The 24,215-nt window shown below is 49.8% G+C and overlaps 6 protein-coding genes across 6 annotated transcripts; 3 read left to right on the forward strand and 3 right to left on the reverse strand.

Annotated features, from left to right (window-relative positions):
• Positions 1-7,747: 7,747 nt before the first annotated feature.
• On the forward strand, positions 7,748-9,323 carry CDV56_108310 (putative eukaryotic translation initiation factor 3 subunit EifCl; the record flags this gene model as incomplete). Its single annotated transcript, XM_026761929.1, has 2 exons — positions 7,748-8,056; positions 8,202-9,323. The coding sequence occupies 2 exons, from the start codon at positions 7,748-7,750 to the stop codon at positions 9,321-9,323; spliced, it is 1,431 nt and encodes a 476-aa protein (XP_026617381.1).
• A 2,278-nt stretch (positions 9,324-11,601) lies between these two features.
• bna5-1 (kynureninase) lies at positions 11,602-13,267 on the forward strand (the record flags this gene model as incomplete). Its single annotated transcript, XM_026762021.1, has 4 exons — positions 11,602-11,791; positions 11,866-12,212; positions 12,280-12,763; positions 12,825-13,267. The coding sequence occupies 4 exons, from the start codon at positions 11,602-11,604 to the stop codon at positions 13,265-13,267; spliced, it is 1,464 nt and encodes a 487-aa protein (XP_026617382.1).
• A 159-nt stretch (positions 13,268-13,426) lies between these two features.
• On the reverse strand, positions 13,427-14,153 carry CDV56_108455 (ER membrane protein complex subunit 4; the record flags this gene model as incomplete). The annotated part of the gene is made up of 3 exons (XM_026762074.1): positions 13,427-13,502; positions 13,580-13,929; positions 14,013-14,153. The coding sequence occupies 3 exons, from the start codon at positions 14,151-14,153 to the stop codon at positions 13,427-13,429; spliced, it is 567 nt and encodes a 188-aa protein (XP_026617383.1).
• A 925-nt stretch (positions 14,154-15,078) lies between these two features.
• Positions 15,079-17,471, forward strand: CDV56_108490 (putative AP-2 adaptor complex subunit beta; the record flags this gene model as incomplete). The annotated part of the gene is made up of 5 exons (XM_026762109.1): positions 15,079-15,326; positions 15,393-15,468; positions 15,527-15,891; positions 15,953-16,381; positions 16,433-17,471. 5 exons carry the CDS (start codon positions 15,079-15,081, stop codon positions 17,469-17,471), a joined length of 2,157 nt encoding a protein of 718 aa, XP_026617384.1.
• Positions 17,472-17,886: 415 nt separating this feature from the next.
• cwc25 (U2-type spliceosomal complex subunit CWC25) lies at positions 17,887-19,320 on the reverse strand (the record flags this gene model as incomplete). Its single annotated transcript, XM_026762187.1, has 2 exons — positions 17,887-19,222; positions 19,295-19,320. The coding sequence occupies 2 exons, from the start codon at positions 19,318-19,320 to the stop codon at positions 17,887-17,889; spliced, it is 1,362 nt and encodes a 453-aa protein (XP_026617385.1).
• A 643-nt stretch (positions 19,321-19,963) lies between these two features.
• On the reverse strand, positions 19,964-22,751 carry CDV56_108609 (SH3 domain protein; the record flags this gene model as incomplete). The annotated part of the gene is made up of 3 exons (XM_026762228.1): positions 19,964-21,801; positions 21,858-21,953; positions 22,022-22,751. 3 exons carry the CDS (start codon positions 22,749-22,751, stop codon positions 19,964-19,966), a joined length of 2,664 nt encoding a protein of 887 aa, XP_026617386.1.
• Positions 22,752-24,215: the final 1,464 nt, after the last annotated feature.

Below are 24,215 nucleotides of genomic sequence, written 5' to 3' on the forward strand. Positions count from 1 at the left end.
CAGCAGGAACCGACTTGAATCCGCCTGCGATAACGGAGACTGGGGAGATATAAGCAAACGGTGACAGTCTACAGAAGAGAACAACCTGATCTAGAATGAGTCCAGATGATTGTTATTATATTAAATGACCTACTCCATGTTTTCTCCGATTGACAAGAGCCGGGAGGGGCGAAAGCAAAAGTTTTTCTTGCCGAGCGGAGCCAATCTCTGGGACTTCGCCATCGATATCCGCAGCGAGAGAGACGGATCAATTGAGCGGAATCTATTGCGATGATCTAGCCGTAATGTCCTCTGGATGAATCTCTCAATGTGGTTATAGGATGCTTCTAAGAAGATTGTCTTTATCAACATCCCTGTCTAGCCGCTTTCATCATGACAGCAACAAAAATTGCTTCATCGCTTCCCCCTGTCGATGACTCGCAGGAGGAATAAGAACCGCGCTAGTCAACTTCCGGGATCGCGCGACTCCAGGAATGGGCAATATCTAAGCCTTTTGTAGTAGGCGGAGAGACCTTTAGCACTTACCGCCTTCTTCTTTTTTGACGCCGAGCACGGGACGCCGATTCTAGCCGAGCGGCTATCAAGGGAGACGTTTGAAGCCTTATCATTCAGGATTTCAGGCATGTGGTTTGAACACCACCAGTCAGATACCCTTCAGGCATTCACCAAGTGCCAAGATCTGAGATACGATCAAATATTGGAATCGAAAAGGTAGAGGTAGGTGTTTTCTTGCCTTCTACGTCCAAGATGCACGGTGACAATTACCAATGCACCAGACAATGAAAGTGAGCACCTGCGGAAGAACAAAGAAAGCTTATCGCAGACGCTGTTGAACAAGCTTCATGAGTCAGGCTTCTCTCCCAGAAATGTGGAATAGAACTCTGATCGATTTGTTGGTAGTACTAACTCCTGCTTTGGGACAACCTCATGGTCGAACCATGTATCATTCCATCCGGACCTTCCTCTTGTCAGTCGAAACCAAGGATATACCAACTCCCATATCCAGCACAGCGGTACCTTCACCGTCGTACTGGAGCAAGGTGCTCGCCAGAACCAGGTCATGGGGACAGACCTTGATCTGGCAGTGATATTGTGATGAATACCCACGATGTATATTGGGTGTCAATGACGGAGCTGGCAGTGGCTAGCTACTACTACCTGGATACACTAGATGCTGAGGATTAGTCCCATCATCATGTAGTCAGGTAAGTAAAAGTACTGATGAAGAGCGAGCCAAGATAATAGGTAGATATCCAAGCCGTCAAAGGGGTTTGATGTGCATAACCACCTCCTATTCTATGGGTCCATCTGCTCTAACCCATGAAGCAAACATCATATCAGCATGATGTAAGATTCTATATTATCAATGTCCACTGTTTATTATTACTGCTAGGACTGATGTCACATGAAAATCCCCAACTATCAGAGGCCTAAGGATTAGGTGCTAGGTACAACAAAGGAAAAGTTAGGTCAAGAACTGCAAACGTCATCGTCTCCCGTTTCGGTCATCGTCCAGGTAGTCCGACCGTGACTCGTGGACGTATTAGTATTACGAATATGACAATTTGTCTAAAGATTGTAGGACACAGTAAAGAGGAGCGAGAAATACAAGGCCAAAGGGTCGCGTCTTAATGCTTCTTATGAAATCAAATAATATTGATCTTAATTTGATAGATGCGGTTACGTATAGCCACAGCTATGACGTTCCTGTGCAACGTCCACTCAGATTGACGGTGAGCGATATGGACGATCTCTGTATGGATGGTTGCCATATAAATTCTCCATTCTGAGTCCTACTCACTAGTGGTTGAGGTGCTCAGCTGAGTCCTATTATTTTGGCGATCGACTCTACCCTAAGCAACGGGTGAGTGGAATTATGGATCGAATCATCCCTAGATGATCCTCGGTTGTATATCCGTACTCAGATTGCCACGCTCCACAACCTCCACATCGTGAACAAAGCAGATCAATAAAAGGTAAAAAGGCCATCAGACATGGAAGAAGGGCAGCGCTTGGTTGTCATACTGACATCAAATGCGGTGACCTCAACCTAGAGTCAAGGTTAGTGTATATGTGACCATGATACTAATTGGAGAACCCCTTGCACTAGGTGGACTGGCTGGGCTGATGCAAGTCTAGGCAGGATAGACTTGACACTGGACAGACAGGCAAAAGAGTCAAGCAATGAGAATGAACTAACTTGTTCATGTAAGTAGGCTTTGAGCAAGAAAATGGAGCTCGACCCCAACACTATCCATGGCATCTTGCATCCGGTGGTCGGTTCCGCCTATTATTGTCCTGTCAATCTCTCGGCATGGGACGATCCCTTGACTAGCCCGTCACCTTTTCCACGGTTCTCCGCTGTCAGACGGCTAACAGGACCAGCGTCAATCATCTTTATGCACCTGTGAGTCCTGGACATTCCGTCTGCTAGCGCGCGTTGGTTCGCCAAGGCCGATATTCTTGCTCGTGCGTCTATGATCGACATAGTGAGATGCCAAACAAAAAATCCCGCGTCGATATAGTATTGCTGAGTAAACCCCATTGTAGTTGAAAAATTCGGAACATCTGAGGAAGGATTGTGTGTTATCATTTCGGTCCCACAACCAACCAAGGGGATGAGCACATTCTGTGTACCTCAACACATTGAGATGGCGCTTGGTTGTACTCCGTACAGATAGTTGGAATCATGCCGGGCTAGAGGGCCGTCAAAACTGCCAGACGCGTGCCTATAGAGAGGTATGCTTAGCAAGAATGGTGGAAGAAGGACGCGATGATTTGGCGAATTGCAGAGTGGACGGTGAACCTGAAGTTTAAAGATATAGCAGGGAAAAGTTTGATGATAAGCAATTACCTGATGTAGAATGATTGCTTTCTCGTGGTGGTAGATAGAGGTTACCTAGGTATGGTGTAGCCAGATCCCTTTAAAAGGGCTTCTTTCTGGCTGGAGGACCAGAGGCAGTAAGCTCCAAGTATCTGTTCATGGATAGCCCGATCCCTGCACACAAGAGACTGGTTCAATAATCTCAAATAGCCCGTAGCTTCTCCTGTGCCTTACTTTTACCTCAACATGAAAAAGGAGGCTCAATCACTGTGGCACTTCTAGCCTTTGCTCCACATGTAAATTAGTAGTGAGCTCAAACCACGTAAGAACAAGGTCTGATATGCTGCTTATTTACCAAATAAGATGTGCTGATCGAGTGCGTCTTAATTATCTTCCAGCCAATCCAGGACTGTTACCAGCAAGCTGTGTTGAGTATTGGTACCAATACTATGACTATGCTCATCTTTCTGAATTTCCCTCATCCTTCAAATATTGCCACAAGAGTTGCATCGGTCGTAGATGGTAGTTTAGTTCTCTTGTCTTCGGCAAGCTTCCCAGCTTCTGCAACAAAGCTCCTTTACTGCCATACCGACGTCCATACCCCCGAGTATCAGTACGTACGTTCGTCCTGTCGCTATTGCGTTTCGAAAGGATTAATCAATGAAAGCGAGACACGACAACATTTGAGGCCTGGGGCGAACCGTGATCGTCGCGAATGGAGTTCGCCTTCTGTTCCAAGTGAAAGCTGCATGAGTCTGGATGGGTTATACCTGCATAGTCCATTGCCGCCAAGACCTTGTTGTTTGTCAGTATCAATAACATCACATTCCTCTTTTCCGAAGGAGCATCGTCACACGATTGCCAGTTCCTCTATACTGGATCAAAAGAAGAGAAATGGAGTAAGTTGGGCCCCGAGGCCGTCCGCGTCTGCGTCTGCGTCTGCGGTGAGATAGTTTCCTGATGCCGAGAGTGAGGATGTGGCCGGAGATGGCTTCCGACGATCAGGACAATCATCTTCCAACCCTCGCCCCGGGACCACGAGGTCCCATTACGCTGAACACCACAACCGTATCACGGCCAAAGAAGATTTCCACGGCGTGCTTACCATGTAAGCAGGCAAAAAGAAAGGTAGGAGTAGAGGTTTTCTCGGTCAGCTCTTATCGCAGAAAAAAATGGCAAGGGTTGATGAGGCAAGATTGTTTTCGCATCGTTCCAAACTTCCTTTTTGTATTCATTTCAAATACACCAGCTCTTGGCTAATGATCGTTGACTTTTTTGGAATTGCAGTGCAGTGGCCGACCACCGCCTTGTAAATCCTGCAAGAACACAGATGCCGAATGCGTCTTCGACGAGTCCCTAGACCTGAGGCGCAAGGTCGCCGCTAAACGAACCCTCGAAGAATTGTCCTATTACCGGAACTTGCTATACGCTCTGCTTGAGTCACTTCGCCATTCAGATGAGACCGAATTAAGCAGTATCTTGGGCCACATACGCGGTACCCCATCGCTCAACAGCATTGCGGCCGTCGTGGCGGGGCCGACCATAGATCCAAGCGATGTCAGCTGCGAGGACCTCAAAGGTGGTTCTGAGGAGTCCAGCTCGCAAGGTGGCTCTCAGGAACCCGTACACCTCGACACACACTCTCGAATAACCTTGGAGAAGCTTTGTGATATTCCTTTCGTCCAGGTCCCTGCTAAGCCTTGGACAGCCGTCACCGATGACGGTCAGCTCGTTTCGCATCTGGTCTCTTTGTACTTCACATGGGACAATCCACTAGTGCAGATCGTGGATCAGAAGATCTTTGTGGAGCATATGAAAACAGGGAAGACGAACTCGGAGTTCTGTACACCGTTACTGGTGAACAGTGTTCTGGCCATGGCAAGTGTACGATGTCTCCACCACCTCTGTTCAAGGCAGCGTTCAAGGCAGCCTTCAGTTTCTGACTTTGGCAGCTGTATTCGGATTTCCCTGACGTCTTTGCTGTTCCCTTAGAAGTGGCTTCGCGCGGCCGGCATTTCTTTACGGAAGCAGAGAGACTTTGGAGAGCCGAAGAAGGCCAGGCTTCGCTGGCGAATATCCAGGCGGTAGTCCTGATGAGTTATGTGTAAGTCGCTTGCATTGAGCGTTGTTAGAGCCGGAACGGCTGTGACTTTAATACTCCGTGGGTCGAGACGCTAATGTTCCTGATCAGTCTGAAATCTCAAGGGAAGGGTCAGCTCGGCTGGCTTATGCTTAAGCAAGCAGTGCAACTTGCGCAAGATTTTGGGCTCTTCCAGGCATCAAGAACACTACCTCAAAGAAGGTGGTCCGTCCAATCTCAGCGTGTTGCAGCAATCACTGCATGGGGAGTTTATATCATGAACTCGTATGGCCGAGAGCATCCCGTACCGGCATGCATGGCTGATCATTTTTCACAGGCAGGTATCTATGGAACTACAAAAGGTCGCGGCCTTAAGACAACCCAACTCCAACCTGTTCAGCGAAGAAGAAGCTATCGACAAAACCATGTGGAGCCCATACCCCCTTACGAACAGGCTTGATTATGTCAAAAAACCAGGCCGTCTTCGTTATACCATGCTGAAGTTAGCCGACCTGACGCTGATCACGGTGGACATCCAAGAGCTGTTGTTTGAAAAGGTGTTCGAGATAACCGTCGAGCGACTCTGGGCAGCGGCGAGGGGGTTCTTTTCGCGCTTAGAAATGTGGCTCGTAGATCTGAAGGGCGCAATTGAAGATGAAGATCAGTTTATGCCACACATCTTGTTTCTGCGGTAAGAATGAGGTCTGTACCAGTACGAATCAACGAAATTCTCACCCATAATTGCAGGATCAGGTGTCACCAAACAATCATGTCGATGTTCAGCTTCCTTTTGGAGCACATGATGCCTGAACAACCACAAAACTCACCAGATGTCGAACAAGCCACTAAAATTCGACTTCGGGCTGCGAAAGAAATTGGTTATTGTCTGCGTCAGCAGCGTGAGACTTACGGTCTCGAACAAATTCCAAGATACCTGCTCGAGGCCGTTAATGGCAGTTGTCTCGTTTTGGTCACCGACTTGTGCGATGAGGAATCACAAGGATTGTTTTCTGTGACCTGTCAATACCTGGTTGCGTTGAAGAAGAGGCTGACGAAGGTGGGGGAGATGATCGAGAGGATTGAGTCTCTCGTGGGCGCTGACACCTTCGCAAGGGCCGCCAGGTACTCGCATCAGGCTGTAGGTAAACCATCTCCGTTATTCTTTGACGACTTCGAGGTAAGTCAATGTATGAAACAGTAGGGATACTGATGAAGCAAAGGGATAGGTCTAGGTCAAAGTCTTGAATAATGGGCCAACGGGGCGGGACAGGAAGGATGAGGACGGAGACGAATTCGATCTGATGGTCAAGGAGAACCGCAATCAGTAACGAGAGTCATGAGACGGTTAGTGTTTACAAAAGATTCTTGTTATGAGACAGGATGTGTATGCCGAAGAGCAGCCATCATAATGAATTTCAACAAAAACGAAGCATGACTGGCAGTTCATTAGAACGACCAATTGCTGTCAAGAAATTCAATGAACTCTATGACTGGGAGTTTCTTTGAAATGCTCGCTTCTTGGTTACTTGGAGGGATTATTTTCGAGTTTGGTCAAAAACAGGATTCATGGATCGATGATGGAATATGCACGATCTGTTTACTGCGTAGCGGGAGAACCGTGATTGTATCCTGTATAAACTTGCAAAACACTGTGAAAATAGCCAAACTTTTTTGAAAGTACGGTAGATCTAGCATGTAACCGTGGTAGTAGTAGTATCTTTTGAGGAATATTTCTGAATAGCTGAGTTATGTATCTACAAACATGAATCCAATGGCTGACATATACGTTCACACTACTTCCACGTACTGGATAGTGTGTATTCAGGCTTAGATATGGTGCATGTATGATTTAGATATCCGCTGTTATTCATGATGGACCGTTACCAATTGCTGACATGGATATGTTTGGTTTCTGAATACTTGTATTTGATCCAACACCATGGATACCTACACCGGGTATCTATCCACCATATTCTCAAGCCACGATTCTCCGGTATTGTAGGGCCGTCAAGGATTGTTCGGCGGGAGAAAATGTTTTCCCAGGCATTCTCCCAGAATGGCAGCCACTTTACAGCGGGCAGGGCATGGAATTCCAGGGTCACAGGCACTTCATCTGGGGCTCAAACTTGATGCCGAGCGGCTCAAGCGACGGATGGCAATTGCACTCAAGCTGGAAACCCTGAAGCTTAGATTCAAGCATTATTATGCAATGTTTATGGTCACAGGAAATAGAAAGCCCCCACAGTCCTACACAGTAGGTACTCCGTACATACCTAGGTGCCCTCTTACCGCAGTCCTCACATCCACGTCACCCTTTCAAGGTGTCTGTCTGTATCAGCCTGCCCTATGTGTGGTCCTTCACTCGACCAGCTTTGGAGGTGTATCTGGTACTGCGCTTAGCTTCAATGACCTGGTACCAAAATTCTAATGTTATCATAACACACGGGAAGATTAGTTGTTTTCGAGTGGCTGGCTTGCTCTGGGCTCTGCATGCCTATGATTTCCGGGTCTTAGATATGTCACTTCATTTGCATGAACGTTCCTAATTTGGAAAGATAACTGGACCAGACTCGACGTGGTAAAGGGAGACAAATCACGTGACTACTTCAGCATAGATGCATAGATGACTCAGCCCCTTTACTATGCAGAGATAAGATAAACACAAACCTCTTCAAGCGAAAACCCTCAAAATTCGACGCCGCCGAAACAATCGAAATCCCACACGCCGACGTCAACCAGCAACGCCGAACCACGTATCTCCCTCCGCAGCTCTCGCTTGCCGACCGGTTCCGATACGATCTCACTGGTTATTTTCTCGTTATCGGATCACCTCCAGAGTCAATATGTCGTACGAAGAGCGCGTCAATGCGCACCCTAACCTGGGCGACGAGTCCGATGTCGAGGAGGAGGCTCTCGTCAATGACTACCGCGAGCAAGTGAATTTTGACGATGGCATGAGCGAGCTGGAGCGGACAACATCTCTTGGAGCTGGTTCCCAAACGCAAGATCTCCAAGCTCAGCTTGCCGCTGCTGCGACCCCGCTTGAATACCAGGCCACTCTCGAGACCAAGTTCGCGAGCTATGACAACTACTGCAGCCTGTTCCACTACATCCTGAACTCCGAAGGTCCTGTCGAGCTGGAGGTTCCCTCTGTATGTCTTCATTTCTATCCCAGCTTGCCCTGAGGAAGCAAATTTCCACGGGGCTCGGTGTCTTTTTTCTGTGGTTTTGCCAATGTCATGCCATGGCCGCTGTTGAGACAATTGCTAACTGAGTACTCTTATTTCTTTGGTTTAGTACTACTGGGCCTGGGATGTGATCGATGAATTTATCTACCAGTTTGAATCGTTCTGCCGCTACCGTAATCGTGTTGCCCGTAGCGGCTCCAATGAAGAGGAAGCACAACTCCTGCGCGAGAACCCAAACACATGGGGCTGCTACTCTGTCCTCAACGTTCTTTACTCTCTTATTCAGAAATCGCAGATTAACGAACAATTGGCTGCTATCAAGCGTGGAGACGATCCGATGGCATTCGCTGGTGAATACGGCTCCCGCCCTCTGTATAAGATGCTGGGATACTTCTCGATCATTGGTCTACTGCGTGTCCACTGCTTGCTGGGAGACTTCAGCCTTGCTCTCAAGACCCTCGATGACATTGAGATGAACAAGAAGGCCATGTTCGCTCGCGTCATGGCAGCCCACTTCACCACTTACTATTATGTGGGTTTCTCGTACATGATGATGCGTCGTTACGGCGATGCCATTCGCATGTTCAGTCACATTCTGGTCTATGTCTCGCGGACCAAGAACTTCCAAAAGGGTGGCAACAGCTATGATGCCATTGCTAAGAAGAACGACCAGATGTATGCTCTGATCGCTATCTGCGTGGCTCTTCACCCCACTCGTCTGGACGACACCATTCACTCGGCTCTGCGTGAGAAGTACGGTGAGCAGCTCATTCGTCTCCAGCACGGTGGTCCCGATGCCCTTCCTCTGTTTGAGGAGCTCTTCCGCTCCGCCTGCCCCAAGTTCATCAGCCCAACTCCCCCTGACTTCGACAACCCGGCTCTTAACATCGACCCCGTCGATCACCACACCGCTATTTTCATGGACGAGGTCAAGAACACCCTATACAACCCTACCATCCGGTCGTACCTCAAGCTCTACACGACCATGGACCTGAAGAAACTTGCCGGTTTCCTCGAGGTCGAGCCCGAGGTGCTCCGCTCTTGGCTGCTGGTGAACAAGCAGCGCAGCCGTCAGGTGCGCTGGGTTGAGGGTGGCCTGTTGGAGGGTGAGCCCGTCAACGTGAACGATCTCGACTATGCGCTGGAGAACGACCTGATCCACGTCAGCGAAACCAAGGCCGGCCGCCGTCTGGTGGACTGGTACCTGAGAAACCTGGCCAGAGTTTACTAGATGGCCACCTCCTTTCACTCCGAACCTCTGCCTGTGGCTTTGAAACGAGATATGCTTCATATCAGTGCATAGGATATGTGAGGCATTCAACTGGACACCGAGCTGTCCAGCGGCAACGCCTCGACCGCTCCAGGAGTTATGAAAAGCCAATCAGGGGCTAGAGGTTGCAGCTAAGAGTGGTCAACGGGAATAGGGCATTGAATAACCCTAGTCTCGAAGTGATGCCATTCATCCTTCCGTGAAGGGAAACAGAGGGTGTAAAAAGAGACAGTAGGGCAAGGATTAGCCCCTCTTATGATGAATTTGTTCTGTGTCCACTTTTTTCTTCATCTTCATTGTCAGTTCTTGTTTGTTTTTAACAAGCTGTATCTCAGGTTTACGGCCTTGATTTGCTCGGGACACGGGTTCGGTCGCGATCAAAATGAGTTTAGATGGTTGATTCAGGGGCGTAAATGTTATGTTTATGTTTCTCTGATTCCTTATTATACGGTCTATGCATCATGCTTGCAAATAAAACAATGTCTCACTTCAGTAATGGTTGCTCGAGATTGGCACGTCGAGGCTTCAGAACTTGCACATAATAAATATAAATTTCGCTGGGGTTCAACTGTCGCAGAAGATTCGATGGGAATGGAAGCACTGGTCGTCACCCAAATGAGAAGTGGGGTATAGTATATATTACTCTATCCGATAAATGTTGTGATATACATTGAAGAGAATGCGTAATGAGTCCTGATATATCAGCATCCAAAAGCTTGTCAGGGAGGTTTTTAATCCTTGACATCGAAGCTCGTTCCGCAACCGCAGTTGCTCGTGGCCCGCGGATTATCAACAATCTTGAATTGACTGCCAATAAGCTCCATGGTATAGTCGACTGTGCTCCCGGATAAGAGTTCCAAAGAGGGTTCATCCATGACCACCTTTGCTTCGCCGGGCCCCGAGGTCGAGTCCTGTTCGGGTTCCGCTTCAAACACCGTATCTTCCTCGGGGTCAATCTTCGAGGCTGCCTCGAGAGACATGAGATACTGGAAGCCGTGACAGCCTCCGCTGGTAACTGTGATCCGAAGATGGTGGTATGGGTTCTCCTCCTTTGTTGCCGATGGGGAAGAGGATGGATCGGTGATTTCTCGAAGACGCTGGCCAGCAAGTCAGTACTCCTGAAAGGTGATATACTCCTTGGACAAGAAGTAGAAAAAAAGGTAATAAGATGATCAGGAAAAACTGAGAATAAGCCAAAAAAAAAAAAAAAAAAAAAAACATACAACAGCCGGGATTCGCTGGTGGTCACCCACCCAACTACTAACCGGCCGGCGTGTGGCTTAAGCACGGCTGAGCGGACGGGAAGCCCTGTTTTCCACACCCTATGGTCGTATGTGCTGGATTTAGGACCAAGGAGTCTTATAACTCGGTGATGCAGCTGTTCTCCTCCTGACAAAGCGCTCTGATGCATGTAAAATCCCAAGCAAGCCACGGCAGACGGTACCCTTCATGCTCTGACGCACGATTTCCGCAAAGAAGGAGAGAGGCAATTCTAAGAAAGTGTTCCAACATACCTCCGCTGCCCGAGGCGAAATATTGATCATCAAAGTATTCCCTTCATCGTCCACCCTCGGATTCTGTACAACTTTTGCGCTCGGCCGAGCAGTTGATGTGGAGAAGGCACAACGATGTCGGTAACTCAGAGAACGTCTTGTGGAGGGGATTCGGAACGAAGGATTTGTCGTAGATGAAATGAAAGAGCTCGAAATAGACCGAGGAATAGTAGCACTGCAGGAGGAGAAAGGCGCGGACAAGCGACAGGCCGAATTCGATGCTCTGCCGGATGTGAAGCGTACGACCGCCACTCCAGACATGTTTTGGCGTCGCGATAGCCGAAGAGCGGCTGAGGATATCGCTGGCCGAGACATAATTGCAGTAGATTTGAGGGGTTCGTCAAGATCTTTGTCGGACAAGTCTCATATTATTTTCGAGTCCTGCAAATAAGGCAATGCTTGTCATCGGCAGGCTTGATTATATATCCTGCAAACACCTTAAGTTTCCGGTTAGTCAGATGGTTCCGCATGACGCCATTGGTCGGTCCTGTCGGTAAGCAGCGGCAGAATAATGATTTCAGCCGACGATAATCGTCATGGAGGGGTGACAACCATGAGGCTCAACTAACAATTCTGCTATAACGCGCCGTTTGAGCTCAGTTTCGAGACTGACTACATCTTGCAGTAAACCATAATATCTTGGTGAGGTATACTTGACATCTTCACTCACGCAAAGTTCACGCAGAATGGGTTCTCGACTACATGTTCGGGAAATCCAGAGCGGACCCCCACTTCCTTACCCAGATGATATCAGGGCATTTTCCAAAGCGTATGCAGAGTCACTGGATGCAAAAGACCCTTTGCATCATTTCAGAGACGAGTTCATCATTCCGTCAAAAAAGGATTTAAAAAGAAAGACTCTGATTCCCAACAATGGTATGTATGTATGGCTTTGTATAGACTCCGCATTCGCTCCGCTAATACAAGCTGTGTCTGCTTCCATGTTGCAGAAACTGAAGAGACCTCTGATGAAAAATGTATTTACCTCTGCGGCAACTCACTTGGACTTCAACCTCGTAGCACCCGGAAATACATCGAATATTACCTTCGGACATGGGCAACCAAAGGTGTAACCGGTCATTTTGTCCCGCATGATGACCAGCTGCTTCCTCCATTTGTTGATGTCGACAAGGCTGGATCCAAACTCATGGCCCCAATTGTGGGTGCATTAGGAAGCGAAGTAGCAGTGATGGGCACGTTGACGACCAACCTGCATCTTCTGATGGCCAGCTTTTATCGACCCACTCAGGAAAGATATAAGATCATCATCGAAGGCAAGGCATTTCCGAGTGATCATGTATGTTTTGTGAAGTCGATCTTATCCTCGACATCATGCGGCCAAAGCTAATAGAAATTTGAATTAGTATGCCGTTGAATCCCAGATCATGCATCACAATCTCGACCCAAAGGATGCCATGGTCCTTATAGATCCAGAAGACCTCGATCGCCCCACTCTGGATACCGAATATATCCTCCGGGTCATCGATGAGAATGCATCGAGCACTGCTCTGATTCTTTTATCCGCAATCCAATATTATACTGGGCAATACTTCGATATTAAAAGAATCACCGCTCATGCCCAGTCTAAAGGTATTCTTGTTGGCTGGGACTGTGCCCACGCAGCAGGCAATGTTGACCTGCAATTGCATGATTGGAACGTCGATTTTGCTGCTTGGTGTAATTACAAGTACCTCAACAGCGGACCTGGAGGGATGGCAGCTTTGTTTGTGCATGAGAGGCATGGCCGAGTGGACTTGGAACAGGCCCAATCTGGGAAGGAGCCTTACCGTCCGCGGTTCTCTGGTTGGTGGGGAGGGGATAAGGAAACTCGTTTCTTGATGAACAACCGTATGTTGATCTCGCCGATTCCGTTGTGTTTCATATTGAATTTCTGACATTCTATGACCAGATTTCGTGCCCCAGCAAGGAGCGGCCGGGTTTCAGCTATCCAACCCATCAGTCCTGGATATGAATGCAGTAGTGGCATCATTGGAATTGTTTAATCAGACCTCGATGGCTGAAATTCGCAAAAAGTCCTTGAATCTCACGGGATACCTGGAACACCTCCTGCTCAGCTACTCTCAGAACGCGAGATCCGAAAAGAAACCATTCAGCATCATCACTCCCTCAAATCCAGCAGAGCGTGGAGCTCAATTGAGTATACGTCTCCAACCAGGCCTTCTCGACAGTGTCCTTGAATTGTTGGAGGAGAGTGCAGTAATTATAGACGAGAGGAAACCAGACGTCATTCGGGTTGCACCGGCACCTCTGTATAACACGTATGTAGAGGTGTGGCGATTCGTTCAGATCTTCCATCTTGCCTGTGATAAAGCGCTTCGTGCTCGAGGGTAACATAGCAACACTGTGATGGCAACAATGTTTGTTACGAGCCAACTGATATACATACCTTGACCGATATATACAGCATTGAACATCAGGAACATTATGAAGCATAGAATTTCGGTTGCTTTCTTATTGTTTCTATTTTGAAGATATTCATGAATATACAGTTCAACCGAAAGCAAAATAAGCCCGTTCCAGAGGTTGTCGTTCCGACTCCCAAGCAAGCCAATCTGATCTCGTAGTCCTGTTTTGGAATTTCGTATTAGTAAATCTGCGAGAGATAAAGCAAAACTAGATGAGTACAAGGGTAATAGAACATACGGCAAAAGTCCCATGGCATTAACCTTCCAAATTCCCAGTCCCAGCAAAACCAGTTGCATCAGGACATAAACAGCCTTCACTCCGATCAACTTCCCGCGGATCCCTTCGGTGTCAAACTTTGCGAAGACAGTATCGGTGTTCATCAACCCCTGTATGGGGCCTTTGAACAACATGAAGACCATCATGATACTGAAGATCTGAAGACTGTTTCCAGACATGTACATCATGATCGCATTCATGGGGATCTGCTTCGAAGGAGCGAGAGCAATCTCCCATGCCTTTTTCAGCTTTAGTGTATCGGTTTCGTCAGGCTTAGCGGTGCTGGAGGTAGTTGATTGCTGCTGAGCACGCTAGATAACACCACAGTTAGTTTGCTTCGAACCATGATCGCGCTCACTCAGATGATTCTATCTACACATCGAGAGTAACTCACGCCCTTGCCTAGCACTTTGCTGCTGGAGAATCCTGGAGGATCAGGGATACTGGATGCCGCCTTGGTAGGACGCGGCATAGGGGTGTTCAGCGCAACCACCCAATGCGGCGGTGGTGGAGGATTGAAAGGTTTGGACGCCATGCTGGATGACTTGGCGCAAGGACAAGGTAAGCGCCGTCCTCTTGAAGCCAAAAAGTGTACGTGTCAGGGAGACAGTCGAGTTGAAGCAAGTTTGCAAGCGATGCAGGTTGATGACCGGGACGGAGTTCATCTAATCAGTGGTCAAAACTCCCCACAAGCACGCGGAGCTGGCGGCAGCCGATCCACTGCTGATTCCCTGAACCATTCGACGGATCCAGAACATTTAAACCACAATGATACCTATTTGACACCGGTAATCTCATTCTCTTATTTTGATTCTTTGTGTCCATTATTACTTGATATTCCCGACGGCGCAATATCCCACGCCAAATCCAGACTTGATTTCAGCGAACTCTTGAGCGCCCGCCATACAGACAGTTTGTGAAAACGCCCAAGGACCACGACGATTTTTAAGGTATGGAGGCCTTGAAGGAGCAGAGTAGCTGAAGGGAAATTGCACCGCTGCCTGGAAATTATCCTCCCTTTTTCTGAATCGCCCTTTACAAAATCCATGTGAATCCGCGATCGAAGCCGGGTCCAATCCTCACACGGAACGTCTGCAGACTTGAAAAGAGCTAAGGAGAGACTCTCTATTTGCCCGTCCGCAAAGCCACACGCCATGAGTTCCAGCGGGGGTGATGCGAAGCTGTTCGCTAAGGTATGTTTATCTGCTTGCTTTGGTGGTCATCGGACCTATTCAGATAATGGATGGGCGATCAAGCACTCCATTATTGCATTGCCTTATCTGCCCCCTCTCCCCCCCCTCACGTCGAGTCTGTCTTGAGGCGTCGTCTAATCGACGAACTGGCTGGTATTCTTGCCCCTTGTATCCTTCCAGAAGCCCGCTTGCCGTTGTATAGTTTGCTTCCATCACATTGCTTATCTACTTACATGATTCCAAACTCGATATATCACATTTCCCTCTATGTTCATCGCCGTGCTTCCTTATGCGACCAACTATGGCTTACCATTTTCTCCATCTTCACAGGGCAAAGTCGCCGAGTTGCGACAGGAGCTCAATAGCGGCGGCAAGAAGGACAAGAATTTCTCGGCGAAGAAAATTGCGCTCAAGAAAATCGTTGCCAATATGACCATGAGCAACAATGACATGGTCGCCTTATTTCCCGATGTGATCGGTTGTATGAGCTTGCCCAGCCTGGAGATAAAGAAGATGTACGTCCCTAGGGAGGAGCGCGGATACAAGGTGCAGGCGCTAACAGACGACTGACTGTTCAATAGGTGCTTTCTTTTTCTGGTCAATTACTCGAGGATGAAGCCCGATGTCGCGTTGAAGGCGCTGCCCATATTGGTAGATGTATGGACGACTGTGTATTGATAAATGCTCTTATTGATAAGCTAACATCAGGACTCAGGATATGGAAGACTCGAACCCGCTTGTGCGTGCTTTGGCTTTGCGAACCATCTCATATGTGCATGTTCGCGAATTCGTCGAAGCAACTGTTCAGCCTCTCAAACGTTTGATGGGGGACATGGACCCTTACGTTCGCAAAACTGCAGCGTTTTGCGTCTCAAAGCTCTACGAGCACGATAAGAAAATGGTTGAGGGTTCTGATCTCATTGATCGGCTCAACCGAATGCTCAAGGATGAGAACCCAACCGTCGTGTCGAGTGTGCTTGCTTCTTTGACAGATATCTGGGGACGGAGTGAATCGATATCCCTGACGATTGACTATGCAAGTGCCTCAAAACTTGTTTCTATCCTACCAGACTGTTCCGAGTACGACGATCTGCCCTTGATTCTTCCGTATGCCGTGTCCGCACTACTAACAATTAACTAGATGGGGGCAAACCTATATCCTTGATGCTTTGATGTCATATGTGCCTCAGGACTCAGCAGAAGCACTCCTGCTCGCCGAGCGTGTAGCTCCTCGCCTTTCCCACTCCAACTCCTCTGTCGTCCTCACGTCAATCCGTGTCATCCTCTATCTCATGAATTACATAGCCGAGGAAAGGCACATCACTTCTCTGTCGAAGAAGCTGTCACCGCCTCTCGTTACTCTGCTATCAAAACCTCCCGAAGTGCAGTACTTGGCTCTCCGTAATGCCATTCTCATTTTACAGAAAAGACCCGAGGTTCTACGGAACGACATCCGAGTATTTTTCTGCAACTACAATGACCCGATTTATGTCAAAGTCACCAAACTCGAGTTAATATTTATGCTGACCACGAAGGAGAATATCGGCATTGTGCTAGCGGAGTTGCGAGAGTGAGTTCAATGCTCCCCGGCCATATGTCCATTGACTAATTCGGAACCAAGATATGCGACCGAGATCGATGTTCATTTCGTGCGAAAAGCCGTTCGTGCCATTGGGAAACTGGCCATCAAAATTGAATCTGCAGCACGGCAGTGCATCGACACTCTCCTGGAGTTGGTTAATGCCAAAATCCCTTATATTGTGCAAGAGGCGACTGTTGTCATTCGGAATATCTTTCGCAAGTATCCCAACCAGTACGAAAGCATTATCAGCAACGTCATTCAGAATATCGACGAGCTGGATGAACCAGAAGCAAAGGCAGCCATCATCTGGATCATTGGGCAATATGCAGACCGCATTGAGAACTCAGACGGACTGCTACAGGATTACCTGGCCACTTTCCACGATGAGACGGTTGAAGTGCAACTCGCCCTTTTGACGGCTACCGTCAAGCTGTTCATCCAACGCCCTACCAAGGGTCAACAGCTCGTACCTCAAGTACTAAAATGGTGCACGGAAGAAACCGACGACCCGGACCTCAGGGATAGAGGTTACATGTACTGGCGTCTACTGTCGACCGACCCGGCTACCGCGAAGCAGGTCGTGATGGGCCAGAAACCCCCCATCAGCGCAGAAAGCGAGAAGCTGGATTCGCGGACCCTGGAAGAACTCTGCTTGAACGTCGGTACGCTGGCAACTGTGTACCTCAAACCAGTCCAGCAAGTTTTCCGCTCTGCGCGGACCCGACGCTTGCAGTACAGCCCTGCCCTGCAGAAACCCCGAGACGAGAACGGAAATAGTGTTTGGCAGTTTCTGACACCCACGGGTACGGATCCAGGCACTCTCGCCAATCCATCACCGACGAACGGTTCTGGTGCCGGAGCAAGCAGCATGAATGCCACCGTGAGTGCGGCAGACATGTACTTCAACAACGTCGGAAGCCAGCAGATGGCGGCACTCGACCTGGGTGGTCGAGAAGATGGCGGTGCTGGCGGTGGTGGAGCCTCGCAAACTCAATACGTGGTCAACCAGAACCAGCAGCAGGTGTACCAGCCTCAGCTGGCTGGAGGGGCGGCGACAGGCGAGTTGCTATTGTTGTAATGTAGAATAGATCTTTTCGATACTTCTGTAAGAAATGTTTTTACACTTAAGTCCAGCGTTGTCGGCTGCGGGCATTCGTGATACCTTTATAATCCAAGCGTTGCATTCTCATACCTGAACTCCGCTGTGTCGCTTTCATACCGATAAGATATTGATTTTGAACTTTGTCGTGGAGGAGGAACTGATGCGCAAGGCTCAAAAGTAATTACTACGTTCTCAATCTGGTGGGCAATGAAAGTGAAGCTTGGTTTGATGCAAAGTCCATGGTATAAACCTATTCAACAGTAGCCGCTTGAAACTAATCTCATGCCCGATGCCGAACTTGAACGCCAGAGAGAAACTCCCAATGCAAAATAACCAGTAAAGAACGGAGAACATAAGTGATGACAATGCTCAAGACATGACATGGCGTCCGTTAATCCTCCATCTTTGTCAAGCCACCACGACTGCGTCGAATCCGATCATCCAGATTATCTTCCTGGAGCTGACGATGGAGTTGACCAACAAAGCGGCCTCGTTCAGACCGCTGCTTTTCTTCTGCCTCGCGTTCTTTCTCTTCCATAGCAGTGACCTCGGCAATGCGCTGACGGCGCTTTTGTTCCATCTCGTCTGCTTGGGACATCATCTCAGCCAGCCTTCTTTTGCGATCCTCTTCCAGATCCTTTTCTTTGCTATCAGCAGCTTCATCTCTAGTATTTAAGGCCCGTTCCCTATGATTCGATTCTCTGGGTCCCTTGTTATTTTTCCTGTCGTTGCCTCGGTAGGATGACTCTGTCCGATCAGGGTTTCGAGAGTCTCTGTGATATTCATTGCTCCTGTCCTCTGTCCGGCGTCTATCGGAGTACCGATTATCGCGTCGAGGGGATGGCGAACGATCTTGATGAGATCCTCGCCGAGTGGAGTGGTCATATCGGTCATCACGGTTTTTGTATCTGCTGGAATGACGCTCTTCGTCTTCCCTATCTGCTCTGCGGTCTCTCTCGCTCCGACGATCATCCCTCGAATCACGATCTCTGCGCTCAACTCTGCGATCCTCCCGCCTATCTCTCTCATCTCTGTAGTCTCGATCATCCCCTCGTTTCCTGTCGGACCGCTCCGGCGACAGGGGCGACCGAGACCTATGCCTATGTGATCGATGGTGGTGAGAACGGTGTGCGTCCTCACCTCCATGTCTCGAGCGTCTATGGCTGCGATCCCGATCCCGACTCCGATCTTGGTCACCACGGTCACGACGGCGTTCCCTATCCCTATCACGATCCCTGTCACGGTCCCGATCGCGCTCGCTATGCCGACTCCGTCTCACCGATTCCTTCACCATATTCTCATAAGCAGCCTGCTCGCGTTTTTTGATCTCGAGCAACGGATCCGCCATGACCTTCGCCATAGTGTCACGGGGGTTATTCACAGGTGGCGGGGCAGCATTAGCCGCCACGACATCTGTCCCCTTCTCCAGCTTCTTGCTCTCATCATTTTTGAGTAGAATTCCATCAATACGGCGCTTGCCTAATAGGTATCCCTCCATCTCTTCGGCATAGTGACCTGTTGCACTCGACGGCGCCTGGTACATCCAATCGACCCGATTCTGCTGGCGAGATTTCCCCGAAGCTTCGTGCAAGCGCTGTAGTTCTTGAATTTGGCGCTCTTCTTCTCGTTCACGTCGGAGTTGATCGATGCGTTTGCGTTCCTCGAGAGCTCGTTTCTCTTCCGCCCACACGCGCTCCTGATTGCGGAGTAGGGACGGATGCCATGATCTGAGATGTTTTGTGAGTAAGAGTGATGCAAAAGAAAAGCATAGTTCGGGCAATAGAAATGAAGGCACTTACTTCTTCAAATTCAGGTCGCCACCCATTTTGACAATGATGATGCAGTCAAACTGCGATGGTTGTGGGGGAAGATTTGGTGAAGCTGTTGAAGATCAGGAAATCGGAGTTGGGCTGAATGCCTGAATAGGAAACGACGGAAATCAGGTTGCCACCGTTGTTGCTGCCATTAATCTCAGGCATCAACATCAGCAAACCTGAAGGGCAACAGGACATTACTATGTCATGTAAGATATGATATGTCATTTGAGTGGAAATTAAGCAGTAATAAATGACCACTAGAAGCACTTCATAAACAGTTTAAATGGAGACAAAGCATTAGTAGATACATGGAAGCAGAAAATAAATGGCTCGAAAGTGATCAAATAGTTGGCGAAGAAAACCTGAGAACCGTAGGCAGCTAATGAAGCAGCTCCCTGCCATCCATGTACCTGAAAAAAGAAAACTAAACATGTACCCGAATCGACTTGAAAGCTTAGGTGTCTGCTCAACCGCCTGCGCTTTCGTGGATCTCCTGTTGAATAGTAAAGGATGAAGGAGATAAGGCAAGGACAGAAGAGGTCATATTTCCTCCCATACACGTAACACATACAATGTTCATCTTCGGTGGCTGTCTGTATATCTTCAGCAGAGAGTGTTTTTCAACTCACAAAGGGTCATGGCCGCGCATTCTCAACTCTGCCAGCCCACCCAGGTTCGAGGCATAACTCGCCACACCTTGCATTCTCCACTTCGCAGATCATTGAGCTTGAAGCTCTCTACCTTCACCCTTTTGCTTTCTCTGCCTTGTTCCCACGCGCGGATCTTCTTCTTGGTACCATCCCAGTCAACGACAATACCGACATGATCCGGTTTACCGACTTCAGCATTGTATTTCTGGTGCATCGTGCCTCGGTGGCCTTGGAACCGCGCGTTGCGAAAAGTGACGATGTCTCCAGCTCGGATCTCGTCATTCTGTTGCACCGATGCATTGGCCAAATTTGCATAAACCAGGGCACCAAAGGCGCGTGTACCGACAGGGAGGAGTGCATCTTTCAATGGACTAAGCAAATGCTGGACCAAGCCAAACGGGGTACCATCTGAGACAGTTGTATTCTGAATAGCATTCACAGCATTGGAGATACGTGTACCGAATTGCGTATGCGCATTCTCAAGCTGGTCCTGGCGCGGCTGTAGTGGCGGAGGTTCGTGACGTTGCTCCAAGGACACATCCGAAGGATTTCGGGCATCAAATGTCACTGTGATCACAGTCTGCGAATAATCCATGAACAGGACATAGACGTCTTTGGAAATCGTGGTCTTTCCGCCCCGCTTGGTGGAAGTGGACTCCTCCACTTCAAAAAGAACATCCTTCCGATTTTGGAAAACAGGCGGAGGGGTGTTAGGCTGTGCCCACCAGAGAGAGCCTTCTGCCAGATCCACATCCATAGCAATAAAGCCTTGATCAATGGACGGACGAGACGCATCCATAGATCTCCGCAGATTAGGCTGGCCCCTAGGAATGTCTAAAGATGCGCGATTACTTCGTGGGGCCGACGGTGGTGGCGCGCTAGGCGGCAGAGTGGGAGGGGGCACATAAGACGCTCTCTTTTCCAGAGGCGGAGCTGCTGGTCTCTCCGAAGGGCTTTGCACGGGAGACGCGTCGTACATGTCTTCAGAATCATCTTCAGCAGCCTGTGAAGGAGCCGCCGGGGGCGAATCTGGGCGGCCAAGAGGCACAGGTGGTACTCTCGGTGCGGGCAAGCCATGCTGAGGGGCAGAATAGCGGTATGGATCATATTCTTCTTCCCCTCCGAAAGACAGCTCTCGGTGAGGAGGCGGCGGCGGAGGTCCTCTAGGAGACTCAAGAGAAGCGCCTCCGCTGCTCTTCGGTGGCTGGATGGGTGGAGGCGGTGGAACGGCTCTGGGTGCAGAAGGAGGTGGCGGAGGAGGAAGGCGGGCCTCTTGAGGGCTTCGTGGAGACTGAAGAGAATGATCATCGGTTATAGTACCTTCGTCAAAGCTAGAATCGCGGCCATGAGATTTTAAGGCATCTTTGAATTTGGCCCCAGATGCGATATCCGTATCGTAGTCCCCATCATACTCCGTGACTTCTCCTTCGAGTTCTTCACCAGCTTGGCGAGGTTGCGAGACTGCGCTTGCTCTGCTATCGACAGTTGATCTACGGCGGATGTTGCCAGGAGGTGGCGGAGGAGGAGCCCTGCCCTGGGACTGTGGTGACATCGGTGGATTTGTCGGGATTGGCGGAGGCGCGCGACTCAATCTCTTCTCCGAGGGAAGAGTAGGAGACTTTGGAGAAGTCGGGTCGTAGGTTGAGGAGCGCCGCGAATCGAGATGGTCAGGAAGGGGAGGAGCCGGAACCGACGGAGCAGCTGCAGGCTGTTCCTGTTCCGCTTCGGTGGCATTCAAAGAGAGATCCTTAGCACGTACAGAAAGTTCGTCGTCCGACTCCTCACCGAGATCAGCAGAAGCGGGAGTTTTCGGAGGAGGAGGGACAGGTCGAGATTCTCCTAGGTGTCAGCGCTGCCTAACTCAAGATATAGGAAGCCATAATCATTAGACTCACCACCTGGAACAGCCGGTGGAGACAGTGGCCGGTCCTGAGGAATTGGAGGCGGGGCGGGTCGCGTTTCTCTCGGCGGAGGCGGGGGTACTGGACGCTCTGTAAGATGTAAGTGATGGTCCAAAATTGCCTGCGATCCTCGTCAGCAGGAGAACAAGAACGCGTACCCTGAGGTGCGGCCGGCCTGTCATCAGGAGTGCGACGAGAAGGCTCCTCCTCCACGACGTCCTCTACATCAGGAATTTCCTGAGGAGGATGCTGTTCGATGAGGGAAGCAGACTGAGGCACTTCCTCTTCCTTCTCTACGCTCGGAGAAGCCGCTGTTGGTCTAGCAGTGTTCATTCCCGGCAATGCCATCACGGGGACTGGTGGTGCCGCTGCTGGAGCAGCCCGATCTGACTCTTCCGTCTTTTTCTCTGTCTCCGTAGCCGCCTTTGTTTTGCGAGGTCCTGCGGCCGGAACAGACATCCCACCAGGAGGACCAAAGAACCCCATCATACCCATACCGCCGCTCATCTTGGCCATTCTTTCCCTGAGCTCCATCCTACGTTTGATTTCGGGGTCAATCTCTTCCTCTTCCTCTTGTTCGTCACTCTCCTCTCCGTCGTCCGGTTCACCCTTGTCGCTAGCCTCCCTCTTTCTCTCAGGCTCCGGTGCTTGACGAGTCTCGGCCCGAGAGCGATCTTCGAGGTCCTCTTTGCTTGTTGAAGTCTCTTCCGCATCCTCAGTATCAGCAGCGGCGGAATAATCAGCGTCGTTGGCATCACTAGCCAGCTCTGGTCCAGGCGGGGGCGTTGCTAACTGTCTCTCAGGGAGGGGGGCAGGCTTCACCGTCTCGACACTGTGATCCCGCGCCGAGGGAGCTGCACCAGAGCTTTCATGCTCCTGTTCTTCCATGGCGGTGCTGTCCTCGTGAGATTCAGTACGCTGCTTAGGAGGCCTCTTAGCCTTCTCCTTCTTCTGAGCTGCTTCAGCATGGCGAGCCGCTTGCTCCAATTGCTGCTTTTGCAGAAGGGCAATTCGCTCCTTTAAGCTGGTTGGCTTTGGCTGATCTTCCGCCCCTTCTTCAGTTGCTTCGGTGGGTGCAGGTCTACTTGCAGAAACCGGAGGCTCGCGCATAGCCCGCTCCTGTACTTCTGTATCCTCTTCCCGCCGATAGACCTTCGGAGGCGGCTCTCTGGGTGGAGGCACATAGGAATTCTTGCTTGGAGGCGGCGCAACAAATGGCTTCTTGATAAACGATGTCGAATTCTGGCCGCCGAAGCCTCCTGGCTTGTAAGGCGCGATAGGCGGCGCAGCGGGTTTGTTAAAAGCCGCGATGCGGTCCTTAAATGACGACCCAATAGGTTTCTCTGCGACCGGGGGAGGTGCTGGTTTAGATGCCGACTTGGTGGCTGGCTCTTTCGGCTCACTTGAGGCCGAGGGAGCGGCCGGCGGGACTGCCGGAATTGGAGCTTGAACTGGTTGTGGCGGAGAAGAGACCTCAAACGCCGGCGCTTGCGCGGTAACCGGAGGCGATCTCGGCGGTTCGAGCACGGGTTCCTGCTCGAGCGAAGGGGCGCCCTCCAATGCTGGCTCCGGAGAGGGAAGGCGTTCAACATGAGGTTCCGCAGCAGCGGGTTCGGACGGAGCGACAACATTGGCTTCTTTCTTTGGTCTGCTAGGGCGTGTCGGCCGCGGGGGTGCAGGAGGTTCATACCTCTCGACGAAATTCTTCGGGAAGATGCCTTCTACCTTGGCCCCCGAGTCGTTTGTGTACTCGCCGAAATACCACTCCGCATCTTCCTCGGCAGTAACGGTTATGACCTGGCCGATTGAGAAATTAAGGTCATCATCATGGTCCGAAGTGTACTCGAAGACCGCTTTGACTGTGAACGGCGGGCTGGACATCTGGCAAGCCGAATTCTGTTGCGAAGAAATTGTGATGGTAGTCCAAATAGCTGGCTAATTGACACGAATGGCAAGATAGAAGCGCTGCGGTTGGTCCACAAAGGAGGGACGGAGAAAGGAGCTCTATACGTTATCAAGAGAAGCCTTCCTGAATGATCTCAATGCAGTTTGTCATATGGAAATGCACTTTGTGAATGAAGGAATGTATGCTGGATGTAAAAGAGAGTAATCTGTCAGCCTGATCGATCCACAGTATGTACGTCAGAGTATATGCCCCTAGGCATGGGATCACTGGAGTAAATGACTTACTACACAAAGGGGCACTGATCTTAGATGAGACAAAGTGTCCTGTGTGATTAAATGCCAAGGATGTAGAAAAATAACGGGGACGAGTAGTTTAGAGAAGTCGAAGAGGAGGCATCGAGGGGAATCACGGAGGTGGCAGTAGTCTTGTAGCAGCGCAGCGAGTGG

The sequence above is a fragment of the Aspergillus thermomutatus genome (genome assembly GCF_002237265.1).
Source record: "Aspergillus thermomutatus strain HMR AF 39 chromosome Unknown NODE_24, whole genome shotgun sequence".
Lineage (NCBI taxonomy): Eukaryota > Fungi > Ascomycota > Eurotiomycetes > Eurotiales > Aspergillaceae > Aspergillus > Aspergillus thermomutatus.